Source organism: Lepus europaeus, chromosome 19 (assembly GCF_033115175.1).
Source record: "Lepus europaeus isolate LE1 chromosome 19, mLepTim1.pri, whole genome shotgun sequence".
Taxonomy (NCBI): Eukaryota; Metazoa; Chordata; class Mammalia; order Lagomorpha; family Leporidae; genus Lepus; species Lepus europaeus.
In genome coordinates this window covers 70,988,647-71,000,903 of record NC_084845.1, presented here as the reverse complement: position 1 = coordinate 71,000,903, position 12,257 = coordinate 70,988,647, and the positions used below count along the sequence as shown (strand labels likewise).

At 67.4% G+C, this 12,257-nt stretch overlaps 1 protein-coding gene across 1 annotated transcript in view; it reads right to left on the bottom strand.

Moving 5' to 3' along the window:
* Positions 1 to 11,075, bottom strand: part of JPH3 (junctophilin 3) — a 59,957-nt gene extending 48,882 nt beyond the window's left edge. The window contains exon 1 of the mRNA XM_062177540.1: positions 10,655 to 11,075. Coding sequence (XP_062033524.1) covers positions 10,655 to 11,036 — 382 coding nt within the window. The 5' untranslated portion in view covers positions 11,037 to 11,075. The remainder of the gene's footprint in view (positions 1 to 10,654) is intronic.
* Positions 11,076 to 12,257: the final 1,182 nt, after the last annotated feature.

Below are 12,257 nucleotides of genomic sequence, written 5' to 3'. Positions count from 1 at the left end.
GCCCGCCTCTCCCCAGGCCTCCTGCTGTCCTCTGAAAGCAGTGACCACAGCCTCCTCGGGGAGAAGCAGGACGGGGACTGCTGAGCCCAGGCTCCCTCCGACAGGTGGCAGCCACCTGGCTCCAGCCGGCCTGCACTCAGTGAGCACCCACTGGGTGCCCTGGGGGCAGGAGAAAGGTGAGCACCCACCGTGGTCTCCGGCCCAGAAAAGCTCACAGCTCAGCAACCAGATGACAAGGGACCCCGGTGTTAGGTGGCAGGGGTCCGAGCGACATTGCTACGGAGGAGAGAAGCACACAGCCAGCAAGCACGGGGGGGAGGGGGGGCGACGCCCCGCACCCCCACCAGGCTGTCGGCAGCAGGGGGTGCAAGGGCTCGGAGAGACTGGCACAACAGCCAGCGGAGCAGAAAACGACACAGCCGCTGTGGACAGCGGCCTGCTGGGTCCCCAGAGGTGACACAGGGTCACTGCCTGACCTGGCGATTCCACGCCAGTGTCCCCGGGGGCTGTGTGCAGATGCTCCCAGCAGCACTGCCTGCACCGCCGACACGCCCAGCGGCAGGCGAGTGGATAAACAAACCCGGCCCAGCCACACGGCCCAGTATCACTCAGCCACAAGAAGGAAGCTCCGATCCAAGCTGCTGTGGACCGACCCGGGAGCGGCGCCGAGCGCCACAACAGCCCCGCGTTCGCCGACTCTGCCCGGGAGACGTCCGCAGCGGGCAGAGGCAGAGAGGAGACGGGGCGGCCAGGTCGGGCAGTGGCTGCGAACGCCGGGCTTCTCTGGGGTGGTCAGGTGGCTGCACTTAGATCGGGCGATGGCGCACAACTCCGGAAGCATCCGGAAGACCCCTGAACTTACAGCTCAATGGGGGTGCTTCATGGTCTGCAAACCGTACTCCCCAGAGATAGATGCGACCCTGGTGCCACCCGTCACCTCCCAGGGAGCAGGCCCGACACAGAACCTCCTGGACACAGAGTGGGGAGTGGAAGTGTGGCAACCAGGGCTGTGGTGACCGGAACCCTCCCAGCGCCAGGCATCGGAGCGGGAGCGTGAGGACGGCCAGGCACCAGCAAGTGCAGAGTCCCTGGCCTGCAGGGCACCGCCGGCTCCCCTGGCTGCCCATGGCCTGCCCATCGGGCGCCTGTGCAGCATCTCCAGCCCTGCCCCTCCCTGGCCACACTGTGCAGCCCTGGGACCCCTCTGGTATCTGTCCCAGCTGCTCACACCAAACAGCCCCAGCGTAGCTCGGGCTCTGCACCTGCCTCCTCTGAGGTCCCCTCTGTCACAGAAGAGACCCCCAGCACCAGCCCCAAAGCCAGGGCTCTGCCCTCCCTCCCGCCTCCACTGCCGGCAGATCCACCACCGTCTCTTCCACCCGGCCCGGCCTCTGCCCCAGCCTGCAGCCGCTCGGGCCCCGCTTCCTTGCCCTCCCGGCAGCCAGAGGAGCCACCCTGTGGGCCAGCGACGGCGCTCCTGGGCATTTACCCCCACAAAGACGCAGGCTCACGTCCACCCAGCACGTGGCACAGGGAAGCTCACAGCACCCCATTCAGAAAAGCACTCCCACGGGAACCCCCCGAGAGGTCCTTGAGGCACAGACCCCTGAGCGAGTCTGCTCAGAACCGGCATGTGTGAGCAAAGCCACGCCCCAAAGACCACAGGCCTGTGAGCCACCCACAGAGCACTCCCAACGAGACAAGCGCAGAACTGGGCACAGCTCGGCCGTGGCCGGGCTCGGGGAGTCGGCAGGGCTAGCAGAAAGGCAATGGGAGGGGGCCTCAGGGCCGGTGCCTATGCCCTGTTCATGTCTGTGTCAGCATCGTGGCACCCGAGTGACGCCTTCGCCCCTATGCCCTGTTCATGTCTGTGTCAGCATCGTGGCACCCGAGTGACACCTTCGCCCCTATGCCCTGTTCATGTCCGTGTCAGCATCGTGGCACCCGAGTGACGCCTTCGCCCCTATGCCCTGTTCATGTCCGTGTCAGCATCGTGGCACCGAGTGACGCCTTCGCCCCCGTTGGCAGTCTCTTGCGGCTGCCTGGGCATCCACAGCGATCTCAAAAGCTGCCGTCTGGGCCTCTGGACGCCTGGTTTGAGTCCTGGCGACTCCACTTCCAATGCAGCCTCCTGCTGGCATGCACCCCGGGAGGCAGCAGGTGATGGCACCAGCGCCTGTGTCCCTGCTACCCACATGGGAGACCTGGCTGGAGTTCCTGGCTCCTGGCTTCAGCCAGGCTCAGCCCCGGCTATTGCAGGCGTCCAGGGAGTAACCAGTAAAACGAGAGATCTCTGTCTCTCTCTGCCACTCCGCCTTTCAGATGAATAAAAACAAATAACAAAGTCTTTTAAAAACCCAAAAAGAGAATCCCAAGGCCAGGCTGCCCCCAGACCACCTGGAGCAGCACGCTGGGCAGAGCAGTCACCAGATGGTGCCCTGCACCTGCCCCACGCAGGGGACCACGGCGTCTCGCAGATTCCAACCCTGGGGCCTGCGGGGTGGGGAGCTAAGAGCCTGCATTTCCACGTTCTGGGTGGGTGGGATCGGATCTGGGGACCCTAAGGTGTGGCTGGGATCGGCAGGCACCAGCCTACTGCCATGGTTCTCAAAGTGGAGTTTCCAGAGTAGCACCAGAAACTTGTCAGAAACAGTGACACCTGGAAACTGAGGGGCGGGGCCCGCTCCGTCCTGACACACCCGTCGGGGAAGCCCGGGCCCAGCGCCAGCCAGAGACTGCACAGGCCCAAGCACCGGCGGCAGCAGCAGGGCGACTCCCGGCTCTCTCAGAGCCCGTGCACCAGGGAGCCCTCCTGGGGCTCTGACACCTGTGACATTCTTGGGGGAGGGGAGGAATACAGCATGTGTCAAGAAGAAAAACTGGTATGAGTCCACCACAGAGACGGGAAAACTGAGGCCGAGGGTGAAGACGCCTCCTACAAGGGGAGAGACAGTCTGGGGATGCCAGTCACCCTGCCTCCCCTCCCAGACTCAACTCTCCCCCCCGGGACGCAGCGTGTCCCTCCCCGCCTGGAGCCCTCGCCCGCCTGACCTGTAGAAGCCGCGGGGGCCGACCAGAGGACACCGGTTCAGATCTGCGTCTCCCACCCGTCCCCGTCCAGGCTGCGTAATTCCTTTTGGTGGACACCGTGCCTCCCATGCCTTGGGCTTTATCTGTTGTGTGTCTGTGTTTCTCCCGGCCTTCGTCGTACTGGAAGCCACAGCAACGCTCGCTGGGCTCGTCCCAAGCGCCCCTGCGCTGTGCCCTGACCTCTGGCCCCTGCGAGTCGAGCCAGGGAAACAGCAGCAGCGTAGACGGGCGAGAGGCCCCGCCTCCTGCTTGTCCTTCCTGGCTCTGCCGTGGGCGCCACTCATTAGGATGTGGTCCCCATGACTCCGTGTCCCGCCTACTTCACAGCAGGGGACCCCGGCAGCCTGCAGGTCACTCACCACCACCTGCCGTGCTCAGGGAAGACCCGGCTGTCCCTCCCAGCGACAGTACAGCTGACCGGGGAGCGACCACACAGCCGCTCACAGACATCGAAGCTGAGGCCGGCTGTGGACAGCAGGGTCTCGGGGAGGCACTGCCCTTTAACTACGACCAGTGTGACATTCTCACCACGAACGGGACGTGTGAAACGACAGTGGGAAGTGGAACCGCCAAACCCCACCGCGCGTGTCTGCAGGACGCATCCAACCACAGGTACTCACCGAGTGATCCCACTCACCGAGCGCCAGCCTGCGGCAGTCCCTGGCACAGCAAGGACCAGCAGACACGCACCCGCCCGTCCGAGCGGCACCCAGCAGAGCGCACGGCTGGTGGAACGTTCTAGCTCTGTGCTGTCCAATGTGGCAGCCGTGAATCACCCACGGATACCGAGCGATGGAAGCTGGAGGGTGCAGCCAAGCAGCTGACTTCTTTTTTTATTTGACAGACAGAGTTAGACAGTGAGGAAGAGAGACAGAGAGAAAGGTCTTCCTTCCGTTGGTTCACCCCCCAAATGGCCGCTACAGCCGGAGCTATGCCAATCCGAAGCCAGGAGCCAAGTGCTTCTTCCTGGTCTCCCACGTGGGTACAGGCACCCAAGCACTTGGGCCATCCTGCACTGCCTTCCCAGGCCACAGCAGAGAGCTGGACTGGAAGAGGGGCAACTGGGACTAGAACCCAGCACCCATATTGGGTGCCGGCGCCGCAGGCAGAGGATTAACCAGGTGAGCCATGGCGCCAGCCCCCAAGCAGCTGACTTCTACACTGCATTGCATTTAATGAACTTAAACCTAAACAGCCAAGTGGCCACTGTGCTGGGAAAGGCTGGACCAGATGAAAAGTCCATGGATGCCAATGCAGACTAGAGGGACGGGCCGGCATCACGGCACAGCAGGTTAAGCTGTTGCCCGTGACTCCAGCATCCCGTAGGAGTGCCGTTCGAGTCCTGGCTGCTCCACTTTTGATCCAGCTCCTTGCTAATGCACCTAGAAAAAGAGAGAATGTCCTAAGCGCTTGGGCCCCTGCCACCCACAAGAGACCCTGATGGAGCTCCCGGCTCCTGTCTTTGGCCTGGACCAGCCCCAGCCATTGATGCCATCTGGGGAGTAAACCAGCAGATGGAGGATACAGCGAAATCTTTCTCTCCCTCTGTCTCTAACTCCACCTTTCAACTAAATTTTTAAAAAAATCTTAATAAAGAATGGAGGGGAATGTCCCCATGTCTGCCCTAGACAAGCCGTTCCTGTCTGCCCTCGGTTGTACACCTACAGCCGCACGGGACACAGCCGGGGCACTGCAAACCTCAGACTTCACAGCGACTTCCACAGGTCTTCTAGAACTCCTGCTCCAGCCCCAGCCCCGGCCCCGGCCCCGGCCCCCACTCCTACCCCAGCCCCGGCACCAGCCCTGGTCCCGGCCCCCACTCCTACCCCAGCCCCGGCCCCGGCCCCCGCCCCCACTCCTACCCCAGCCCCGGCCCCGGCCCCCACCCCCACTCCTACCCCAGCCCCAGCCCCAGCCCCGGCCCCCACTCCTACCCCAGCCCCGGCCCCGGCCCCGGCCCCCACTCCTACCCCAGCCCCGGCCCCGGCCCCCGCCCCCACTCCTACCCCAGCCCCGGCCCCGGCCCCCACCCCCACTCCTACCCCAGCCCCGGCACCAGCCCTGGTCCCGGCCCCCACTCCTACCCCAGCCCCGGCACCAGCCCTGGTCCCGGCCCCCACTCCTACCCCAGCCCCGGCACCAGCCCTGGTCCCGGCCCCCACTCCTACCCCAGCCCCAGCCCCGGCCCCCGCCCCCACTCCTACCCCAGCCCCGGCCCCGGCCCCGGCCCCCACTCCTACCCTAGCCCCGGCCCCGGCCCCGGCCCCCGCCCCCGCCCCCGCCCCCACTCCTACCCCAGCCCCGGCCCCGGCCCCGGCCCCCACTCCTACCCCAGCCCCAGCCTTGGCCCCGGCCCCCACTCCTACCCCAGCCCCGGCCCCCACTCCTACCCCAGCCCCAGCCCTGGTCCCCACTCCTACCCCAGCCCCAGCCTTGGCCCCGGCCCCCACTCCTACCCCAGCCCCAGCCCCAGCCCTGGTCCCGGCCCCCGCCCCCACTCCTACCCCAGCCCCGGCCCCCACTCCTACCCCAGCCCCGGCCCCGGCCCCCACTCCTACCCCAGCCCCGGCCCCCACTCCTACCCCAGCCCCGACCCTGGCCCCGGCCCCCACTCCTACCCCGGCCCCGGCCCCCACTCCTACCCCGGCCCCAGCCCCAGCCCCAGCCCCGGCCCTGGCCCCCACTCCTACCCCAGCCCCGGCACCAGCCCCGGCCCCCACTCCTACCCCAGCCCTGGCCCCCACTCCTACCCCAGCCCCGGCCCCGGCCCCGGCGCCGGCCCCCACTCCTACCCCAGCCCCGGCCCCCGCCCCCACTCCTACCCCAGCCCCAGCCCCAGCACCAGCCCCGGCTCCCACTCCTACCCCGGCCCCGGCCCCGGCCCCGGCCCCGGCTCCCAGCCCTCTGCTCTCTGCTAAGAGCTGCTCTCTCAGTGACCAGGACACAGGGGTGCCAGCAGGCCTTTGCTTTTCCAGGAAGACGGATGGTCTTGGGGTGGAAACAAGCACCCCAAGTGGTGGTGTTTCCTGGAGCTTGGGCCCCACCCACTAGCAGAGGGGGCCAGGCAGACGCCTGATGGTGAAGCTCACTGCAGGGTCACAGGTGAGGGCGAGAGGGAGGCGCAGTCTGGCTTAAAGAGATCCGATCAGCTGGAGGCTGGCAGGACGTGAGACCGGCGGGGCTGGGAGCGCTGTCCAAGGTGCTGAAATCCCGCCTCACTGCTCTCCTGGATGAAGACAGGAGACGCAGCCCCAGGACGGTGCCAAATCCGGGACCCCCACGCAGGGCTCCATCTAACGAGCCAGGAAACCAGCAGCTGAGTTAGTGGCTGGCCCAGAGAGAGGTGGACCACGGAGGGCAATTCACACACACGCCCCTCTATGTACTCACGAAGGTAACTATCTTTATCATTTGAGGCCACAAGGACCCGGTCACATAAAACCATCAGCTCACAGCTGACAGCTGGCCACACCTAGAGCCTTGGAGGCCCGGGAGAAACAAACTGAGGAAGACAAAAAAAAAACCTCATGCAAGGGGACCCCCGCCCTATGCCAGGGTCCTCAGAGAGAGGGAGCAGAGCTCTCTCCCCTGGGGTGGGCGTGTTAACCACTGGTTCAGGGAGGGCTGCTCGCTCCCCACCAGCTCGCCCCAGGCTCCTCTCACATGAGGGCCGAGTGGGGCGAGGGCACCCCCTGTGGCACCTCTTGCTCCTGTAACCGGTTATCTGCTGTTTCCTTCCAAGCCCCCTGCCAGGGGCTGCCGGGCTGAGCAAACGCTCTGCCTCCGGTTGCCAGGGGCGAACTTCTTGTTCCAGAAGGGAGCCTCTGCCACTCCACGGACTGCGCCCTCCTCCTAGGCGTCTCCATTTACACAGGTCCACTGCTCCTCCCAGCACCACCCGGACACCGGGGCGCAGGCGCTCAGCTGGGTGGTGGCGCTGGCTGCACAGCACGGTGTGTTTACAACGGAAGCACAGCCCACGACCGCTCCCCGTGCCTCGGGCTGGACAGAGCTGAGGGGTGTGCGAGGCCGTGCTGGCAACCGCACGGGATGTGTCGCCGTGCGGCAGCTGTGTGTCGTGCGCATGTGTGCGCAGGCGCCTGTGCGGCTCTGCAGCCCGCCGTGGGTGTGTGCGATGTGTGTGGGCTGCGGAATCTGGGCCGGTGAGCGGGACCTGCGTGTGAGGGGGCGAGGCCGGGGCGTGATGACTCAGTCTTTCGGGGTGTGGGCAGATGCATGTTGAAAAGGGTACCTTTGGTCCCCGGGGTTCTGTGTCCAAGCCCTCAGGGGGAAGCACTGACCGGAGATGCACAGCACAGGGGCCCGGGGGTGGGGGTGCAACCAGAGGGGGACCTAGAGTTTGCACATCTGTGCACGGATGTGCCTACAACTCCGCTCCCGGACCCCAGAGGGGCGTACGGAAGTGGAAGAAGCATCTTTGGCACCAGGAAGCAGAAGACTGGAATTGCTCCCTGGAGCCTGAACCCGGGTTCCACCCAGGCTCATCTGAAGGCAGCTTCCGCTTCCCAGGGTGCAAAATGGGAGAAGGGGCCGTCCGTCCTGCGGAAGCTTACGGATGCAATGCCTCGGCGCACGCAAACCCTGGCACCTGCCCGGCACACAGCAGCTGATACCTCCAGGTAGTCTTGTCCTCATGATCACCACTGTTTCAAGCGAGGCTCACTGAACGTGAGGCTAAGCATGACGGTGGACGATGGCCGGGCTAAGCATGATGGTGGACGATGGCCGGGCTAAGCATGATGGTGGACGATGGCCGGGCTTCCACGTGCTGCGTTCTCCGCCCTCACCTACATTACCAGAACCACCAGCGCTTTGTGAAAGTGGGGAGACAGCAGCTCAGGACGAAGTTCCGGAACATACCCAGGGTCATGACGCGGGCTGACGCCAGGGCCACAGCTCCAAACCCGGCACCCATGCCACACCCCTAGGCCTCACCAACAGACTAGAAGGCTTGGCACGCATCAGGAAGCAACTCCTCTGTGCTCCGTGCCCAGGGAGGGTGAGCCGGGGTGGGGGGAGGAGGCCCCAGTCTCCGCTCCAATGCCAGCCAAACGCAGACTCCATTTGCCACCAAGCGTTACTCATGCGAGGCTCCACTTCCCCAACGTCAGTGCTGGGAGCCGGGCTGAGGGAGCTCAGGAGCACTGCTGATGTCAGCCCAGAGCGCCCCTCTCCAGCTAAGGGACAGACAGGAGTCAGGAACGTGCTTCCCGGGGTGCCCCCCAGGGGGCAGGGGAGACAGCCGGAGCCCCTGTTCCACTGGGCCGAATGCCACACCCTGAGGGCTCATGTTTCCAAGTCACCTCCTTCCTGAGAAGCTGGGAACAGTCCAGAAAAGCCCTGGGACGTCTGGGCCTGACTGTCCCAGGCCAGTAGGGCCACTCCAATTTTCCACGGCGCCATGTCGCCCGCCAACAGAGACCCGTGCTGGAGCCTTGCAGGTGCACCTGCCTCCCTGCACCCCCAAGACAGCAGAGGCCCACGGTCCCTCGGGAAAACAGTGACACTCTGGGCACTGCCCCCTGCCCCGGGAGGGGCAGTGCTGAGCCAGGAGGCCTCGGGCAGACGGGGGACCCGGCTCACATGTCCCCAGCTCACTCGCAAAATGGACCTAACCCGGCGGGATGTGGGGACGATGGTGCCCTGGGAAGAGGAACGTTCCTGGGGCTGGCTGGGGGAGGGGTAAGCAGCCCGAGGGGGTCCGTCCACGGAAAGGAACAATGCTCAAGTCCCCCCTCAGGCCCTGGGCTCACGGCTGGCCCCAGAACCAGAGACTCGCTAGCCCTGGCCGACGGCCACACCCCTCTGCACCACCCGCTTTGCCCCGGTCGTTCCCCCCAGGGCATGGGGCACCTGGTCACAGTCAGTGCTCAAGCAATGTTTTCTGAATGAAGGAAAGAAGTCCTTAGGTCACTAGAGGTCACTAGGAACTCACGCTCACTCTCAAATGCACACAGACACTGGAGGGGGCTGCGACCGAGACCCTCCCCTCCCCAGGCCCCGTGTGGGTTGGGCTTCCTAGGCCACGAAGCAGGTGTGCAGGTGCCCGGGCAGACTCCGTGGAGAGCCCCTCTGCAGGAGCGTTCTGCAGAGCAGCGGGGCCACAGCCCAGGGGCGCCAACTGGCCCTGGGCTCCCCAACAGCCCGGCTGGGAGCGCCAAGCTGCTCGCACGCCCGCCTCAGCCACCCACAGCTGCTGCCTGGGCCTCGCTGTGCCTGCATGTGCGAGCACACGCGCACACACACACACGCACACACGCGCGCGCACGCACGCACAGGCCCACGCCTGGATCCCAGGCAGGGCCTTCTGCTGCGCCTGGCCCTGCACCCCGGGGTGAGGGAAGCTCTCCGATCTGCTCCGAGAGACAACACAGCACAGAAGAGGCCGCCTGGGACTGGGGCTGGGCACGGCTCTGACAGGCAGGAGCATTATATAATTAACTGCCCCAGACTCCGCCTCCGCTCTGGGCAATAACAAACCTGCCTTCAGTTGCATAAGCCAAAATAATAATTAGTATGTGGCCCTCCGTCACTCGGCGTGGCCCGGCAGCAGGTGCTCAGTGCTCCCCACCCCGGGCTCCCAGGCAGCCAACAGGCAGGGCGGCCACATGCACGCCCAGGATCTCGCTGCTTGGCGGCGGCAGCGCAGGCCACGGCTGCGCTCACTGCCTTCCCAGGCAGCGCTCCGGAATGGGGGAGGGACGTCTGGGAGGCGGGATGGTGTGGGGTCTGGCTTCCAGGAACAGACTGCTCCCCGGAGGCAGACGCGGGGCTGGCAGGAGCGCAGGCTGGGGTGTCCAGACACCAGGGCAGCTGCAGAGCCGCCAGAGGCTCCCGGCCTGGAAACCCGCTCCCGGCAGGCGGCTCCCTGGCTTCCGGCACCAGGCTCTGCCCGGAATGTGGAGGCATCTCCCAGCCGAGGCACAGCGCGCGGTCCCCTCAACAACCGACATGATTCAGCCACTGAAAGGCGAGATCCCTGGGCTCCGGCTACACAGATGGGCCTCCCCCTCCCTCGGCAGCTCCGGTCCAACCACCTGGAAGTTTACTGCCTTGCTGTTTGGGCTGGGATTGGCACCCCCGCCGCTCCCTTCTCATTGGCTCGGGTTGATTCAGGGCTGAGGGCGGCCCCGGGGCGGCAGGAAAACAAGCAGCAGCCTGGGGCCTGACCCCCCCACACACCAAGGGGCAACGTCAGCAGGGGAGGGGGCCCTCAGGCAGCCCCCCGCCCCGGGCCCAGCCTTGGTGGAGCACAGGGGCGGCCAGGCCCCAGCGGGGCCTTCCGCAGGGCTCTGGCCTGCTACTGGATGATGCACCCTGGAGACGGCTCAGCTCCCCAGCCCCAGGCCGGCTCCGTGCACCCAGCACCTGGCTGTTGGCCCGGGGGCACTGCCCCCCGCCAGGCAGAGGCAACCTGTAGCCAAGGGCCGCAAGCCCTCGGGGAGATGGGTGGTATGCGCAGGGAGCAGCTCAACTTCCCCGGGGATCACCAGAAGGGGCGAGCCCCGCACACCCGCCCTCCCCCAGCCCCCGCAGCACCTACCTCCATCCGAGTAGGTCTCCGTCCCGTAGCCATCCTGCAGCCCGTTGCTCCAGGTCCCTTCGTACTTGGCTCCGTTGCCCGTGCACTCCCGCACCCCGTAGCGCCCCTTAAATCCGTGCGTCCACTCGCCCTTGTACACCCACTTCCCCTTGCTCTCCACGCCGATGCCGTGGCGCTTGCCCTGCGCCCAGGTGCCCTGGTACGTGTTGCCGCTGGGCCAGGTGTAGACGCCAAGCACCTCGAAGCCGTGGCTCCACGAGCCGGTGTATTCGCCTTGGCCCTTCGGGCCGGTGCAGACGCCATGGCCGTGCGCCTTGCCGTCCTCCCAGCCTCCGCAGTAGGACCCTCCATCGTCAAAATTAAACCTACCCCCACTGGACATGCATGAAACTCGGTCCGCGGAGCCGCACGCGGTGAAAAAGCCCGAGGCGAGCCCCAGCCCGGAGTCCCGGCCGCCGCTTTGTGCTGCGACCCGGCTTGGGGGAGGCGCGGCGAGCGGACGCGCGGCGGCCGCGGCGCGGGCTCCGGCGGGCTCTAAGTCACCGGGGGCGACGCTCCCCGAGCTGCGCCGCGGAGCCCGGCCGGCGTCTCGCGCTCCCGCTGGAGCCGGGACCGGAGGCGGGGGAGGGGCGGCGGGCGGCGCAGGGAGGGGGCAGGAGCGCCGCGGCCGTGCCCGCGGCTCTGCTCAGCGCCAGGGCCCCGCGCCCGCGGGCCGCGGGGAGGGCGCGGGCTCAGGCCCGGGCCGCGGCCCCCCACCTGCGGCTGCCGCGCTGCGGGCGCCGGGGGGCGGCGGCGGGGCCCGCGCGCGGCGGCGGCGGCGGCGGCGGCACGGGCGGCGGCACGGACGGCGGCGCGGGCGGCTGCACCATGTCGGGGGCCGCGGCCGGGCGCGGGGCGCGGCGGCAGCAGCAGCAGCAATGCGGCGGGCCCGGGCGGCGGCGGCGGCGGCGGCGACGGCGGCGGCGGCGTGCGCTCGGGGCCCGGCTCGCGCGCTCCGGCCGGCTCGCGCGCGCCCGGCCCGCCCGCGCGCCCCCGGCCCGGCCCCCGGCCCCCCGCGCGCGCACGGCCCGGAGAGGGGCGCTGCCCGGCCGGGCCTAGGGCGCGGCGCGCCGGCGGGGACCGCGGGGCGCCCCGCCCTCCGCAGCCCCCACCCTCCGGCTCGCCCCCCGAGTCCCCAGGGGCGCCGTGGGCCTGGACTCAGGGGTCCAGCCGGGGCGCCCCAGCCTCGCCTTCCCGGGACTTAGATTTAAAGGGACAGGAACTGCGTAACCCAGGGCGCTCTGTGCGCCCTACGGGGAGCCGGGAGGTGGAGTCGGGCTGCCTGGGGAGCCCCTGCCCCGGGCCTCCCCCGCGCACCGCCGCTCCTCGGGGCTCCCGCCCGCGCCGCCTGGCCCTGACCGGACTCGCTGCAGAGGCTGGTTGCAGACACAGGTGGTTTTTCGCCGAGACAAACGACCCATGCGTCTTCTCCCGGGCAGCTGCGGCCCCAGCGTGGTGGCAGAGGGGCGCTCGCCTCGGAAAAATGTGTATTTGGCGAATCCCGCCCTCTCCCCCCGTAAATTAAGTGCAAGTGGGGCTACCCCGAAGTCACCCGAATTCCGTG